The sequence below is a fragment of the Crinia signifera genome, chromosome 1 (assembly GCF_055691185.1).
Source record: "Crinia signifera chromosome 1, ASM5569118v1, whole genome shotgun sequence".
NCBI lineage: Eukaryota > Metazoa > Chordata > Amphibia > Anura > Myobatrachidae > Crinia > Crinia signifera.
In genome coordinates, this window is record NC_139217.1 from 386,381,895 (window position 1) to 386,394,874 (window position 12,980).

The 12,980-nt window shown below is 43.5% G+C and overlaps 1 protein-coding gene across 1 annotated transcript in view; it reads left to right on the forward strand.

The window, feature by feature from the left end:
- The first annotated feature begins 1,992 nt into the window (after positions 1 to 1,992).
- The window catches only part of FBN2 (fibrillin 2), a 224,848-nt gene continuing 213,860 nt past the window's right edge, over positions 1,993 to 12,980 (forward strand). Inside the window, exons 1-2 of the mRNA XM_083151552.1 lie at positions 1,993 to 2,575; positions 6,403 to 6,485. Coding sequence (XP_083007678.1) covers positions 2,391 to 2,575; positions 6,403 to 6,485 — 268 coding nt within the window. The 5' untranslated portion in view covers positions 1,993 to 2,390. The remainder of the gene's footprint in view (positions 2,576 to 6,402; positions 6,486 to 12,980) is intronic.

Here is a 12,980-nt window from a genome sequence, read left to right on the forward strand (position 1 = left end):
TAGAAAATTATAGATAGACTTACACTGACTCTGGCTAAGCAATGTTGTGGAAATATAAAGACTAGCATGTTCTGCCAGGAGGGCAAGCTGGAACTTGTAGCTGCCAAAAGCATTCGAAGCCCACTCAAAAGTTCTTTAATATGATACTGGTCTAATGTAAATGGGTCAGTTGGTTCAGAAGATATAGCAGTTTAAACAATATAGCCGGTTAAAGGGGGGGGGGGGGGGAGGGGGTTTCTCTCCCCCTAACCAGAAAATGCAGGGACTAAGCTGTGTAAAAGGGGCCAACCTGGGAATGTCCCTGCATGATTCTGGGACCATATTCCCAGGTAAATCCCTGCATTTCCTGGTGTGAAGGGGGTATTATTTTAAATAGCTGGGACCTGCAGTGCTCTGAATACAGCCGGGCAGCCCCCCGCTGGCTGTCAATGGCTGTCACTTGCCTGGCCGCAGCTGTCCTCAGTTACCGCAAGCATGTATTCCCCCCTGGCAATGAGCATGTAATCCCACATGGCAATGGGCATGGAACCCCTGGCAATGAGCATGGAACCCTTAGCAATTATTATGGGTCTAGTATTTTGTTGCATAATGTGTATAAGTTGTATATAGTGTGGTACACTACACTCACGGACACGCTCCCAATTGGGTGGCCACATCCCCTTTTCCAGAGCGCGCCTTTGGCGCGCACACTAGTACATCCTTCACTTTTGACGCCAAGGTAGGCCTGTGTACTTTAAACGTCGGGGCCTATTTTCCGCACTCTATCTGCTCTCCTCTCTCTCACCACTCTCTTATCATGTACACTGGCACCACTAACATCCCCCTCCCAAACCCTTTATTATCATGGTGCCCCCCCTGTCATTTTCTCCTGGATCTGCCCCTGCGTGATTCCACACTACACCCTGCTCCTTAGACATATGCCCATCTTTATTGAGGGGGTTTTCCCCCAGTTATACCATGGATGGTAAGATGTTTTGTTGGAGAAAGATTTTGCAACCTACTATGTATCATCACCTGTTTTCTGTATCATCACCTGTTTTCTGTGACATAGATGAAGGAAAACTCCAGTCCTCAAAAACTCCTAACTGTTCTGCACAATTGATACAGTTAGGACCACTTATGGATCCAGGGCCTGATTAAAAGTTTCAGGTGCCCTAGGCTAATACACATGTAGATACCTTTGTAGAGGTGCTAAACACACGTGTATGAGTGCTCAGGGATTCACTATTCATACTGCCCATGTGCATGTATGATCTAATGCTTGTGGCATGTGAGGCAAACTTTGGCTTTAGGCTGCCCAGCTGGCACAGTAGCACAATGATAAAGTAATGGTTCATCACTAAGTTACATTGGCACAGCCACCTGGCATCACCTTAATGACTTTACGCCCCCCACCCACAATACATCGGGATGGTGATAGCTAAGAAGCATGGATTAAGCTAGCATGTCATTTTATTCCTCAGCTGACACAAGTGTCCCCCCCCTCAGTCTTGGTGCCCCTAGGCTGCAGCCTAATCAGCCTATTGGTTAATTAGGCAATGTATCAGCCAGCAATGAACACACCTGTGCACCAATTGGGAGACCTGGAAAACATGCACAGTTAGGGTTCCTTGAAGGACTGGTTATTTCAAACTCTGCATCCCAGCTACATTATACAAAGGACAGCGCAGCTCAACCTGCAACTTCCCAGATGGATGCATGGAAAAGGTCACTTAATCCCACCGGGACAAGAGTAAAGTAAATACAGTAGGTGGTAAGACAGTGTTGCATTCCCGACACACATTTTCTCAGTTCTAGCAGTGAGAGGAAAGGACCAGTTTGTAAAGTGTAGTGATCACTAAAAGGTTAATGAAGAAAAATCCCCACTTCTTTCTTCTCCTCTCTTTTCACCATCCCATTTCTCCCTCCCCTTACCCTTCACGTGTGTGACTGGTTCTGTGGTTTCCTCCCCATTGACAGGCAGCCGCCTCATAAACCCCCAGCCCTCAGCACTGTCATCTGAAGTCTGCTTCTCACACAGACTGAGTATGGGGACAAGTCTGCACTCTCCAGCACAGAGATTTCTTTATTCCACAGCTTTTCCCATCTAATGCTTTTTATCCTGGCTGCATCCATAGTGGAAGAGATCACTTCTGTGAGGCACTGAATTACTTAGGATTTCATTTGTTTCAACTTTTTTTTTTGACCAACCAACATCCTGATATTACATACAGTACCATTTATGTCACCTGGGGTATCTGCACATTCTTTTTTTCTTCAATTCCACTTTCTTTTATGAAAACAAGGATCATTCTGGATTTGAATGAGAGAGAGCAAGTTTTTACCTGCCATTTACTAGTGGATACCTTGTGCCCTGAGCACCGAGGCTTACTAGCCAGCATCCTTATACGATGCCGGGGCCAGACAGGAGGGGAGAGCTCCTACTCAGCTGCTTTCTTATAGTTTTAGGGTACTCAGCAGCACAACAGTACTACAATGCTGAGTCCAGGCATGCAACGCAGGATGCAAAGGACGGATCCAATGGGGGAGTAATGAGCAGGACCCGCAGGAGAGGATCACAGTATACCCTGCACGGGTAGGTATTAAGCCTATAAGTGATGTTTTCTTTCTATAGATTCAGTTTACGTTCATAGTATCATTTGCAATAACTGGCTGCAATAGTAAAATTAATCAAAAAATAATAATACCGTGTTTTTTTTTCCATCTGTGGCACTGTGACCCAAGAACTCTATGGTGTATTATGCTGCCAGTGCTGCACTATATTCCACACACCTTACTTTCCTACGCTCCCTGTGAAACCCTACACCAGTGATGTTTGGAGACGTAACAGCACATGTTGTAATGTATAACGAAACTTTGCTATACAGCATTATTTTCATTCCCATTCTGTGGCAACAGCAAGCCCTGATCATCTGCAGATTTAGCAGCCCTGTTGCTATCTGGCTGGAGGGGATGTAGAAACACAGACTGGCAAACTGCAAGTTGTTCTACTTCTCCCTTTAGTTTATTGTCTGTCACTGTTTCAGCATCAGAAGATCTTACAATAAATTGGGAAATTGGGACCCTGGGCCGCCGGACCGGACATCAAAATCTGAAGTCCGGGGCTTGTAGTGTCTGGTCCGGGGGGTGTCTGGTCCGGGGGGTGTCTTGTACAGGGGGGGGGGGGGTCCCTGTGATAGCTATCATCAGGGACATGGGGAAGTGGAGATTGCAGCCTCCCCGTGTGGTCCAGACCGTCCGGTTTTTGCTACATGCCCGGACCATACAGGGAGGCTTTATTCTGCCCATCCTCCCACAGGCAGACCCCCCCGACCCCCCGGACAGGACCCCCCCCCCCCCAAATGGATGCTACAAGCTCCTGACTGCAGATTTTGGTGTCCGGTCCGGCGGTCTTGTCCTGGTCCAGTTTTTACCCATACCCCAATAAATTGATTGATAACGGCGTGTACGGCATCCTCATGTATCGAGGTATCCGGTACATACTGTAGGACGACAGCGCCTAGGATGACAGTCAATAGGTTGACACCATATAATAAATATAGGTCATAGACAGAGGTCAGTATGGCAATTGTTGACAAATGAAAGAGATGACATGTATTTTTTAGAGTTTTTTCCCGTTTTGAACTTTTTTTTATCCTTTTCCATCCCTGTGGTCTCTGATAGGGAATTGTTGAGTGCTCGTCTTGCCCGAAGCATGGCTAGCAAAGTAAGCCATGCGACGGGACACGATACACTAATTTGGGCTCCATGTGATGAAATCTACAAAGTGACAAAGAGTAAAACAAACCTGAAAACTCTTGGTGACCTTTCCATGTCAAACTTTTGCTCGTGTCAACCTTTTATCTATGTTGATCTTGCCCATCTCAACCATTTGTTGACCTAACTGTCAACCAAGACACTGTCGACCCTTTATACCATAACCATATCTCCAGTGACTCTCAGTGGCTTAATAACGGTGCAGTGTATGCGGTGTCAAGGGGGGGCACACCGCACATGCTGCACCCAGTTTTATAGCATTTACCCCTCTGGAGTCCCATAATGACGGCAGCAGCACTGCAGAAATTTCTGGAGCTCTGCACATGCGCATTAGAGGCTGAACCAGCAAGTGCTCAGACTCTAGCGCTGCATGGCTGCCGGCAGAGAGGAGGGGGCTCGGGTGTAGGCTGGGCCTCCACCACTATCATCTATTATATGCAACAGTTACAAAGCTTTTTTGTATACATTTTTTAATAACTGATTACTATATGATTACTATTATGATTCAAAGACAGTGATTGTTTAGAGATATGGAGACCAGTCATATGCAATTCAATGATGTGCAAGTCAAGTGCAGTTCACAGAAATACCCCCTCGCTCTTGGTTTAGTTTAACCCTATTGCAGGTACTTTTTGGCCACTGTTTGGGCTTTCCCAAAGAAGGTTAATATGAGAAGAAGACCACTTAATGTAGCTGATCTGTATTAAGCATCCATCTGGCCTAATCATCCACTGTCCGTATGTTCAGTTTCATATTCATCATCATTATCATCAGGGTGCACTTTACCAGACATTACTAGATGCACCTAGAAAATGCATATTTACGCTTCTGGCCAACTCTTCCTTAACATTAGATGAGATGACATGCCCTCACTATGCTTTACCCACATGAGAACACCCCACACGTGCATGTGCAATGCAAAATTACACAAGACACACTCCACAAACAGTAAAATGCTCAATTTTGCATTAATCGCAGTATCTTACTGACATCAATTCAGTATTCTATTAGAAATGTTAAGAGATTATGGGAGGTATTCAATAATGGCCAATATTTCCGATGGTTGGAATTATCAGTCCAGACCTATTCAATCCTGCCCATTTTCGTCCAGGACTCGCCATTGCAGATTTGACTATTTTAATAGCTGAATCTGCGTTATGAGAAATGTCCGCTAAATTGTTGATTTAGCGTCCGGTTTCAACAATAAAGACATGAATTTGACGATTCGTGTCTTTTCATACTTTCTGAATGTTTCCAAAAGTTGGAAAATCTGTAAAAACATTGAATATTTTGAATGTTTGGATCTATTCTAGGCAAAAAATTTCTGAATTGGATCTGTTCTAGGCAAAAACTATCGAAAATATCATCAGTGATTGAATACCCCCCACCTATTACACTTCTTCTATCTTACCTTCCTAAATGAACCTCAATAGAATTATCAGAATCAGTATCCTAAGTGTAAGTGAACCGAAATTAGTGTTATTTTAGCCAAATCTGAATTGATAAGTGTGTGTGAACCTGTAAAGCTGTCATTATATTCATTATAGGAACACTAGGGGGTTCCTGTATCCTCTAATTACTATATTATTACCATCAGTCATTTCCTATCTGAGTACTGGAAGCATGCGAGGGTTACTTGTGTTTTATGAATGACCCTGACCAGGCCTTTGCTTACTTTGGAAATCTTACCGGATTTTTACTGGCAAAGTAAACAGAGATCTGGGAAGCAGGAGCTAAATATGTATCAACTGCTTTCCTCAGTTCACTCATCTTTGTTTAAGACAAAGGTTTAAATTTACTAGATTTTATATTACATTCATACAGTATGTCACTATTCTATACATAGAATCATTCTGACACTGGTATAAATTGTTACTTAATTTGCAGGTTTGATTCAAATACAGTATATTACAATTTATTTTTATTGGTAAAAACAAAGCTTATCGTGTATTACAGTATTATTCCCTCTCACACAAAATTGTTTGTCTGCAGTATTTAGTAAGTAAATGAATCAATCAATAATTCAGTGCCCACTATATATTAATGGTAATTATACTTTCTCATAATATACTAACATGATATAATATTTATAATACAAGTATAAACCACTTTCCTGAATATTTACTTCAATTTCTTTTATTTTTTTAAAAGTTCGTAGTAAACACATGGGAAATATACACTTCCAAATAGATCTAAAAATGTATTACATAGCACCCTTTGCTATTAAACAGTGGATCAGCCATTTTGTAAGCTTCACTGAATGGCTCTATAAAGTTGCTAGAAACTAGTGACATCACTGAGGCACGAGGAAGAAGCCATAGGCTAAGTCCTAATATTCATGGGAATTCACTGTGAACTAATGTCTTCTCCCCTCTGAAGCACCACTCCCTCCACTGAGAGGGGAAGTTGTATATAATTATACTGTATCTGAATGCTGGCAGGCTTTCCTTAGTGTGGTGGCCATATTGAAATAGGAATAGAGCATTTTTTTCTAGCTTCATCAAACAAAACATTATGGACAAACCACATTGAAAAGTATATAAATGTTAATGAATATATGGTTCATACACACGAACACATTTGTCTATGTCTGTTTATATTTATATAACTAATACCTGTGTTGTTGTTATTATCATCTTCCAAAAGGCCAAACGTATGTGGATCTAGATTTCATTCATACTGTTGCCCAGGATGGAAAACACTCCCCGCAGGAAACCAGTGCATTGTCCGTAAGTGTATGCTTTTTTCTAGTAATGGAGGAGTATATACAGTATATGGCATAATGGCGTCATTTATTGTGTGCAGAAATTAAGTTTCATTTTCCTGTCAGACATAAGGGCCTATTTATAAAAGTATAAAACACCTTTGCTCCAGCAGTTTAGTTTTAGAAAGCAAAATACCTGTATTGGGGGTTATTCAGACCTGAATGCACATGACCATCCAGCGATATAATCCAGAGTCTTTTTTAAGTGGTGGCAGTTAGCAAGTTTATTGACAGGAAGCGGCATTTGTAGGTGTCACCCAGACCGGACGTTTTATGGGAGTGTTCTGGAAAATGCAGGCTTGCCCATGTGGTTTCAGGGAGGGTGTGTGACATTAGCTCTGGCCCGTTTCTATTGCACCATACTAGTAAGTCTTGGGTTAAGCACAGACTGGAAAAAGCTTTCAGTGGTGAGTGAGTTGCGAATGATTATGCAGCAATTTGCCGGCCTGCAATATTTTCACAATCCATTTGCAGCCTTGTACAGGGCGGGATTGGGCGGCATTTCACCCTGGTGGGTGGCGGCTATCTGATCACAGGTCTCTGCAAATTAGCAGCCCAGTGATCAGGTCTGAATGATCCCTGTAGTGCTTTTCTGTGTCTAGTAGAGGAAATTGGTCAGACCTGTCAGATCTATTTCGTAAATATGGTGGCTCTTCTTATATTTAATTTATGAAGGTATTTTTTGTTTAAAATCTAACGTGATCTCTCAGCGGCATTATCTCATAGTGCAGAGGAGGAAGCAACGAAGAGACAGTACTTTTACTCTCCCACAATGCAGAGGCAATGTCATGATATGAGGAAAGGAGCAGAGGCAGACAGGGGTGGAAATACTGTACAAGCAGTGGCATGAGCACCTTCATGGTGTTGGCCATGAATGCAGGATGGGGAGACTGTGTGTCTGGGTGCTGCTAGGGTGTTGACAGTGACTGCAAGGGGAAGAGTGTGTTGCTGCTGGGGTGTTGGCAGTGACTACAGGGGGAGTAGTGTGTGTGTGTGTGTGTGTGTGTGTATGGATGCTCCTGGGGTGTTGGCCGTAACTACAAGGGAAGAGTGTCTGGGTATGGGTTTTGCTATGGCATTGGCAGGGACTGCAGATGGAAGAGTTTGTGAGTCTAGATGCTGTTGGGGTATTGGTAGTGTGTGTCAGAGTGCTATTGGGATTGGGGTGTTGATAGTGAATGCAAGCAGGAGTGAGGGGAGACCAACAACTATCTGGCCCTTGGCTACTACTGGAAACATATGCCCCTGAGAACAGATGGGTATTTAACACACCTTTGCCTACCCAGCCACAGCTTTGCTATTAGGGCATTCTAACACTGTGGTAGACATAGGTGCTGGAACAAGGGGGCAAAAAAATCAAAAAATTTGTGCGGTGCCATTTAAAGTACTGTGTCACGGGGCGCAGTGTGGCCACCATCTACAGTTAATATATGCAAGTTTAAAACCTTCCACCTCCTCCCTCCCCACAAGCCTTGTCTGTCCACCACCAGGGCCCTACTCCCCTCTGCACCCAGGTTTAATCTCCATATTGATCTGGATGTGATTTATAATACATATAGGCAGAGATGAAGCTCTTCATGCCCAAATAACATCAAAAATTAATTTTATTTATCCATTCTAAACCTCAACAAACAGTAAATAATCACCATAATGTTGTATTTTTATTCTAATGTGCTATAATCTTCTTTGACCAAAGTATCCTCTATGCTGTTAATTACATTATTATGTGCATATGTGTGTATGTATATATAGACAGACAGATAGATAGATAGATAGATAGATAGATCGATAGATAGTGTATTTGATGCTGTGGGTAAATCCAGCTTCCCCTGACGGATATTGCCAGCTCTGGGCAGGGATATTCAGTATTGCCAGCTACAAGCAGAGGTATTTTGCCAGCTACGGGCAGTACTGTTCTGTCAGTTCTGGACGGATTTATTTTGCATGCTATGGGCAGTATCGGGTGTCCCGACTGCTAAAAGCCCGACACACGGGCAGCGGGTATTCTCCCTTGAATAACTAAAATAGGTGGCGAGCTCAGCGAGCCACTGTGACCACAAGGGGCTTTGTTGCGCTCCCCCCGCTGTCTGAGTCCGGGCAGTCGGAATCCCGATGTGGGGCTAATGCCTGTCGGAATCCCGACTTTTGGTGCGTTATTCCACACCCGCAGTATCAGGGAATGATAAAATAGATTCGCCTGAACAGGTGTACCTCTGAGAAATCCATATAATTTGTATATTTTAGTTATATTTGCTAATAACACACTTACCATAATATGGTGAAAAACCCTGAATCATTTAATAAAAGTTCTGCCATACAATGGGGCAGATGTATCATTAAGCGTTTTACGTTTGTGAAATAACGAGTCCCGCTTCTCCTGCATAACGAGGAGAAGCGGGCACTCGTTATGGGGAGATGTATTAACATCCCCCAAGCCGATAAGGAGAGCCGTTATGCCCAGCGTTAACGGCTCTCCTTATCGGCTCCCTCGCCGCCCCGCACATGCGCACTCCCCGTCGCCCCCCCTGCCCGGCTTACTGGGCATGCGCGAGATCTCGCAAAAACCGCGAGATCTCCAGCGCAGCCCAAGCCAGACGCAGGGCTAGCGTTGTCCACATAGTGGGGGATAGGACAACGCTAGCCCTGAGCTGGCGAAGCGGCCGGGGCGAATTAACGCCGTGAAGGCTGTTAATACATCGCCCCGGCCGTTAATCCCTGGGGGGGATTGCAGGGACAGCCCCGCCGAGCGTAACTCGGCGGGCTGTCACTAGCGCACGTTAGGTGCGCTAGTAATACATTAGGGACAGACGTAATCCCCCCCAGTTAACCAGCGTTAAGTGCATTTTTGCACTTAACGCTGGTTAATACATCTGCCCCAATGTGAGGTAAATTAGTCACTAAGCATTATGGATGAACAATTTCTCATTTCCTCTTATATATTCCTTTTCTGAGTGAGTAGTGGACAATGATGTGTCTGTCCATTTTTAACAATATATAAGGAAAGTGTGTCAGACAGAGAGACATCCTCCATCCTCCGATTCAGTTAGCATTAGCCCCACTCAGCTGCTAGTGTGTGTGTGACTTGTGCACAACCCAACCTGCTGGGCAGGTGCAAACTATTATTGTCAGCAGGTTAGTGATCAGTGGGGGCTCCAGGGGAGGATCTGCAGCACAGTTCAAAATTCAGATAGGGGAACCACGCCACCTGCCACCAACTGTATTTCCAAACTGACTAGTTGGTAGTTGTTGCAACTCCCCTATTTGAATCTTGCATATGCTGCAGACCTTCCGCTGGAGTCATCACTGTTAAGGTGCCCATATACTTATACAATATGGGCACTTTTCACCCAATTCAGGCACTTCGGCTGAAAAATTGGTTGAAAAGCGTCCAAATGGTATGTGCCTTACCCAGGGCCGGCTCTACCACTAGGCAGCTTTAGGCAGCTGCCTAGGGTGCCAGGCTCTGGGGGGCGCCACAGAGTCTGAATCCTGGGATAGAGCCAGTTAACTATGTGGGTGCACTGCGAAGCTCCAGTGGAAGAGCAGCGGTCACACTAGGATCCCACTGTGAACCGCACAGGTGCTGCTGTACATACAGGTGCCCCTCCAGTGCTGTTAGTCCAGAGGCAGGTGACTCCATTGCCTCTGGGAGTAATGTCCCTATGGGCGCAGAAGGTTGATGTTTTGCCTAGGGTGCCAAGAAAGCTTACACCGGCCCTGGCCTTACCTCCCATGCGCACCAGATTGGATCTGGGGATCGCAAATACTGCACTTAAGAGTTATCGGATCCAACAGCACTTTCTGGGGTAGAATAAGATGAATTGTATGATAAATTGCTGCAAACCATGTATCGTATGTAGTCAGGCCGCTGGAGAGCTCTGGTGGGCAGGTGCCGAGGTATCGCATGCGAGGCTGCATGTTATACATTGGATTAGCGTATGAGCATCTTCATGATGCCTGTTCCCACTAGCTGCTGTAAACTACTGTTTCTCTCACATATTAAATATGAATTTGTTTCTACTCATTATTGTTTGCTGTGGGGAACGTCTCCACTTGTAAAAAACTGCTCTTCAAAAAATATACCCCTGGCGCTTTACATCAAATATGAAAAGTGATTAACTGTTGCCAATTCAAACGTTGCATGTGCCCCCTGCTGGCCATCTATAGTACTGGATGTCTATTGGAGCTTTTCAGTTGTTGCTCCAATCAGACACTCATAAGCATTTGATGTGGCTAGTTACGTAGCTCCAGGTTCAGCTGCGCAAAGTGGCTAAACCTGCCTAATGTTGCTGTCTGGGCATCAAAAAGTCTGGCCTATAAAACACATCTTTTTTTCTTTGCAGCTTACCAAGCTGTTAAAGAATGTTAAATGACTAGACTTGATTTGCCCACTGTTGTGATGAAGCTGGTTCAGATACCGCCCGGATGTATTACAATTTAATTTATCAAAGAGAGAAAGTATTAACCCACCTGTTCGATGAACTGCACTCTCCCTTTTACATATGCTTTGCCTGGCTTTAATTCTGTAGATGTTCCAGTCAAAACTCCCCAGAGGCCCTCAAAAAGACCTATTTTCTGGTATGCACAGTTTTGGCTTTCAGCAGTTACCAGGGTGCCGAAATGGTGTTATGAAATGGTCACAAGAACTACTGTAAATTTTGATTTTGCCTTCCTAGGCTGGTGCTGTTACTGATTTGACCAAGCCTCCTTGGCCATCTGGCTTGGGAGTGTTCTTGGTGATTTTAAATAAAGTTATTTTTCTCAATAACGCTGCAGTTCTCACTGTGAGAAGAAAAAAAAAAAACACTCACAGACAGCAGAAAGAGGAATTCTCCAGACAGGGGAATTCCTCTTTCGTAAATGAACTTATAATAAATAAAGGCGGGATTCACTAGGAAAATTGACGAAGAAGGTCCAGAAATGTATAATTCTTTAGCAACTTATTAATACATCTCCCCCTGAGTTATTTTGGTGAAAAAAAAAACAGAATCAGCTTTGCAGTAATTAAAAAAACTTCGGAACTTAAAAAAAGTGATGTTACTTGTATAATGAGAGGCTGCTTGGATAGGGCGTCCCTTGTCGCTATGGCACGTTCTCCACTGTCCAGTAGTAAGTGAGGGAGCATGATTTGAGTTGCAGCAATCAGCGGTGACAGGAGAGGAGCCATTAGGCTTGGCTGTGGTGACAAAAGAAGAGACAGGGAGCAGGACAACAGTAGGGGGTCTGGAGCAGGGACAGCTGGGGGCACCAAAGACAGGAAGCTGGGCTGCAGGAGGAGCTGGCGGTGAGAGCAGCGGAAAGAGGTGGGGGGCACATGGGGCATATTAATGAATATGCCCCAAAACCTGTTCAATTTCAGATGTTCTCAGCAATGAATGCCTGATCCACTAATCATTTCATACCAATGACAGTTAAAAAAATTATTGACCCAATAAACAACACACTTTTTAGTCAACAAGTCAAGTATTTGCATAAAATAAGTACATCTGTTGCTTCATTTTGGAGTGCATGATCCCTTATTGAGGTGGAATCATCTTCAACCCCAGAATCCTTCTGTCTGTCATGTAATACATACACTCTACACTGCATACAGTACCTATTTCTCTTGTGTAAATTTACTTACATACTGTATTACTTATTGAGATGATCTTTGTCCTCCCTATTAGCCTGAAACCGGTCAAGTACAGAAATACCTCCCATAGTGTATTGGCAGTCATCACTGGGAAATAAAACCTATGTCTAGCTAATATTCACTTCAGATCTCCTGTTTTCTTGGTTAGAAGTCTGCTGAGCCACTCCATCAATTTACAGCAGAGTATACAGATTGCAGATCATATCATAACAGATTTGTGTGAAAATCAAATATTGTATTGAATCCAATACCAACAGGTCTGTCCATCTGTGTATTCTTTCCGTGCCTTAGACTTTATTTTGGAGACATTTACAGTAGAGGAGTAGCAAGAAATGCAATATTTTACATCAATCAGATATTATTTCAAAAACTCATATTTAAAAAATATAGAATAACAATTAGTATTGGCAAGGATATAATCACATTTAAAAACAATATATAACTTGGCATCATATAAAATGCTTTCAATATTACTGTATTTATCTTACTGTCTTTATATCTATGTCAAATCTGTGTCATACTTCCAGTCATATTTGGTAAAAATGATAGTACTTGTTAATTATACGGGAGCCGCACTTTACAATGCTGTGCAGGATTGCTATGCCCTCTACTGCTTGCACATCAACTTTTTTCCCAATGCCCACGTCATCTCTCTACTCGCTTATGAAGCCTATAACCTACTCCCTGACCTGAAATGACAAGTGGACTAAACTCATGTCTGTACCTAAATCATTATTATTTGAAACCTGCACATGGGTAAAAGGACTATGGCTAATGTATCAATTCTTATTCCAGATACTACACCATTGGCCCCTATTGTCACATGCG